Source organism: Solanum pennellii, chromosome 11 (assembly GCF_001406875.1).
Source record: "Solanum pennellii chromosome 11, SPENNV200".
In the NCBI taxonomy this organism is placed as follows: Eukaryota; Viridiplantae; Streptophyta; class Magnoliopsida; order Solanales; family Solanaceae; genus Solanum; species Solanum pennellii.
The window spans coordinates 60,196,219-60,199,595 of record NC_028647.1 but is presented as its reverse complement, the minus strand read 5'-3'; the positions used below and the strand labels follow the sequence as shown (position 1 = coordinate 60,199,595).

General features: G+C 33.2%; 1 protein-coding gene across 1 annotated transcript; it reads left to right on the top strand.

Annotated features, from left to right (window-relative positions):
- The first annotated feature begins 637 nt into the window (after positions 1 to 637).
- Positions 638 to 2,962, top strand: LOC107003167 (ubiquitin-conjugating enzyme E2 20). Its single transcript, XM_015201441.2, has 6 exons — positions 638 to 929; positions 1,931 to 1,958; positions 2,047 to 2,274; positions 2,432 to 2,495; positions 2,585 to 2,644; positions 2,731 to 2,962. The coding sequence occupies exons 1-6, from the start codon at positions 808 to 810 to the stop codon at positions 2,772 to 2,774; spliced, it is 546 nt and encodes a 181-aa protein (XP_015056927.1). The 5' UTR covers positions 638 to 807; the 3' UTR covers positions 2,775 to 2,962.
- The last annotated feature ends 415 nt before the right edge of the window (positions 2,963 to 3,377 follow it).

The following is a 3,377-nucleotide window of genomic DNA, read 5'->3' as shown; positions in this document are numbered from 1 at the left end:
TGATTTGGGGGGTAGGGATAAAAATATATTTGAAATTAAAAATTTTAATTTTTTTGAATGGAAAGCTAAGGGGTATGCATAGGGTAAGGAAAAAAAAATAAAGGATGAAGTAGAGTTTTGAAAAATGTAAAGTTTAAAGAAAAATAAGTTGATTTGAGAAATATTTTCCAAACATGAGAAACTTGAATTATGCCAAACACACCCTAAAAGTAAAGAACATTGGTATCATCTAATAACAATTGCTACATTTTTCGAATCACTTTTACTCATTTTATTTCTTAATAAGCATTGCAAACACTCATATTTAGATGATAAAATAACATCTGCATCATTACAAGACACCAATTATATTTTATAAAACCAACTTCATACACAATATTACCACCCAACAAAAATGAAAAAAAGATAAAATAATCAGAAATCGAATTTTCTTATAATGAAGATAAATAAATCTATAATATATAAATTAAGACAAATCGCTCAAAATTCAACAACTTGTGTTTTTTTTTATTAAATGAGAAAATAAATAAACATTACAAATTCATAATTTGAATTTTTTTAAAAATAATTTATTCCCAAGGTTATAAACTAGCCGTTGGAATGTGTTTCACCCTATTTGCGCCGCAACACCTTTATAACGTTCAAAAAACCCAATCTCTTCATATAGTGTAGTCACAATCTCTTCATCTTCTTCATCAAAATCTCTCTTAACCCTTTTCTCTTCTGTAAAAACTCAAGAAGAAGAGAGGGTCGACTTCAAAAATCTTCTGTTTTCTTGTTTTTTTTATCTTCAAAAATCGAATCTTGATGGCGACAATGAACAGTGGAAACAACAGCAATACTCCTGCAACTGCGGCTCCTGTTATACCTTCACCAAAGCAGACACAGACTACTGTAAAGACGGTTGATACTCAGTCTGTTCTTAAAAGGTATCTTTTTTCTAACTCAAATCTTTGAATTTTGATGTTTTTGGTTGTTGGGTGTGTTTGTAATTTGATTTGGGGGTTTTGAATTTCATTTTCTTGATATGGGTTTTGATCTGTTTATGGATTGGATTTTGGGTTTTGGGTTTCTTGATATGGGGTTTTGAGATGGTTCTATTAGGGTTGTAGATCTTTGATTTGATTTTCAAGATTGTTCTGATGATTTCCTAAAATGATGAAATTTTAGGTGTTTTCTCATATGGGTATGTGCTCAAATTATATCATATTGAAACATTATTTGACTATATAACTTGTATAGTTTACTGCCCAAAAAGGTATTTGTTTAGCACCATTAAAATTGACTCCAATAATCTGGCAATATATCTTGTAAAACCTAATTATATTCTCCATGTTTTGATTAGAACCTTTTCCATATTCTATTCCTCCATTAATGATGTTGGGATTAAACCATAGCCAGAGACACGACCTGCAGTCGAATCAGCTCCTGTTGGTCTCGACTTACTAGTAATAACATTATGGGCCGATGGCTTTGGTCGTTGGGCTGTCATCCTGAAATGAAACTACAGGATCATTCGCAACAGCATCTGGATTTTTTAACAAATTAACTCCTATGGCTTTTCCTGCTGGTCCATAGTTGTGGTTGCTGCATACCACAAATTTAGTTGAGTTGACTATTTAGGGATGCGCATTCAGGATCTCAGCTCTATGTTTCAATCTTTAAAGATTTAAAGGTTTTGAATTTTGAAGATTGTTCTGCTGATTTCTCATATTGATTTTAGTGCTTATGCAAGATCATTTCTATTTGAGTTTCAAATTATATCTACATATTTATTTGTGCTATGTGTATGTTTTTATGTTTATGCAGTCATCTGGATGTACTTTTATGTGATATCTTTGTGCTTATGGATTATTAGGTTTTGGGAATGTTTAGGTTTCAATACTATTAACTAGTCTGATTACGGTTTTTCGTTTGGTTGTATTATTAGGTTGCAATCTGAGTTGATGGCTCTAATGGTAAGGAATCATAGAGATCTCTGTACTTTTCTTTTCATTTCTGTGAGAAATTTTCCTCAACTTATAGTTGTTTTCATTATGTTTTTAGATGAGTGGTGACTCAGGAATATCTGCATTTCCTGAAGAAGACAACATATTCTGCTGGAAAGGGACAATAACTGGCAGCAAAGATACAGTTTTTGAAGGAACAGAATACAAGCTCTCTCTTTCATTTCCTGCTGATTACCCTTTTAAACCACCAAAGGTCAAGTTCGAGACCGGTTGCTTCCATCCCAATGTGGATGTGTATGGCAACATATGCTTAGATATTCTTCAGGTAACAGTCCCATCCGAGTCTTGTTTAGACTGCTTGGATATGCCTTATTATAAGTTGAGGCTCTATCGGGAACAGTCTCCTTGTCTATTTCTACTCATATTGTAGTTGGTTTGGTTTAACATCTTATCTGAATGTGTGGAATACCATGTCATTACAGGATAAGTGGTCATCTGCTTATGATGTGAGGACTATACTCATTTCAATTCAGAGTTTGCTTGGAGGTAAAAACTATAAGCAATCATTTGCCAAACTGATCTTTATATTTTTAACCATTTGCTAATAATAACTTGTTCTTGTAATGTTAAACCAGAGCCAAACATAAGCTCACCTCTGAACACTCAAGCTGCTGCTCTTTGGTGCAATCAAGAAGGTGCTTTCTTGTAAATTGAAATTATGAGTATTATCGACTTAGTGAGACTGTTCTTAAATAGTTTTTTTTCCTTTCTTTGTCTGCAGAATACAGGAAGATGGTTGAGAAGCTATACAAGCCTAGTGTGTAGTTAGGTGTTAGTGTAGAATTGTTATTCTTTTTTCATATGGATGGAACAAATGTAGTTGGAATTGTTTTAGTTACTATTTCCTGTTGTTTGGAGAATCCTCTCTTCATATGTATGAGAAAGAGGAAAAGTTTGTTTGTGTACTCTCACAATAATATGAGAATATAGAAAACACTTCTATTTTTTTCAAATTCCTTGGTGTGATGATATCTGAAATCATATCAAAATGCTGAAAAAGAAGACTTTACAGTGTCTGTTTATGAGTTGCCATTACCAAATTTATTTTGGGGAGAATATCCTCTTAGTATTTCTCTTAGTATTTCTCTGTGAAACATTCTCACGTCAATCTTTAAAATTCTTGTCATGATTTGTCTCTTAGTATCCTCTTAGTATGGTGGTAGTTTAAGAACCATCATTGTAAAATTCGTCTTTTGACTGAGTGACACAACGCAATGGGTTGAAACTGTTATGTTAATCTTTAAGAGCATAGTTATTCAACCATATTTTACCATTGTTTGTATTAAAAGGAAAAGGCAAAATTACAAATCGGCCTCGAGGGGGTGCAGGGGGTGGTGGGGGGAGGGGTTGGGTAGGCGTTGGAGGTGG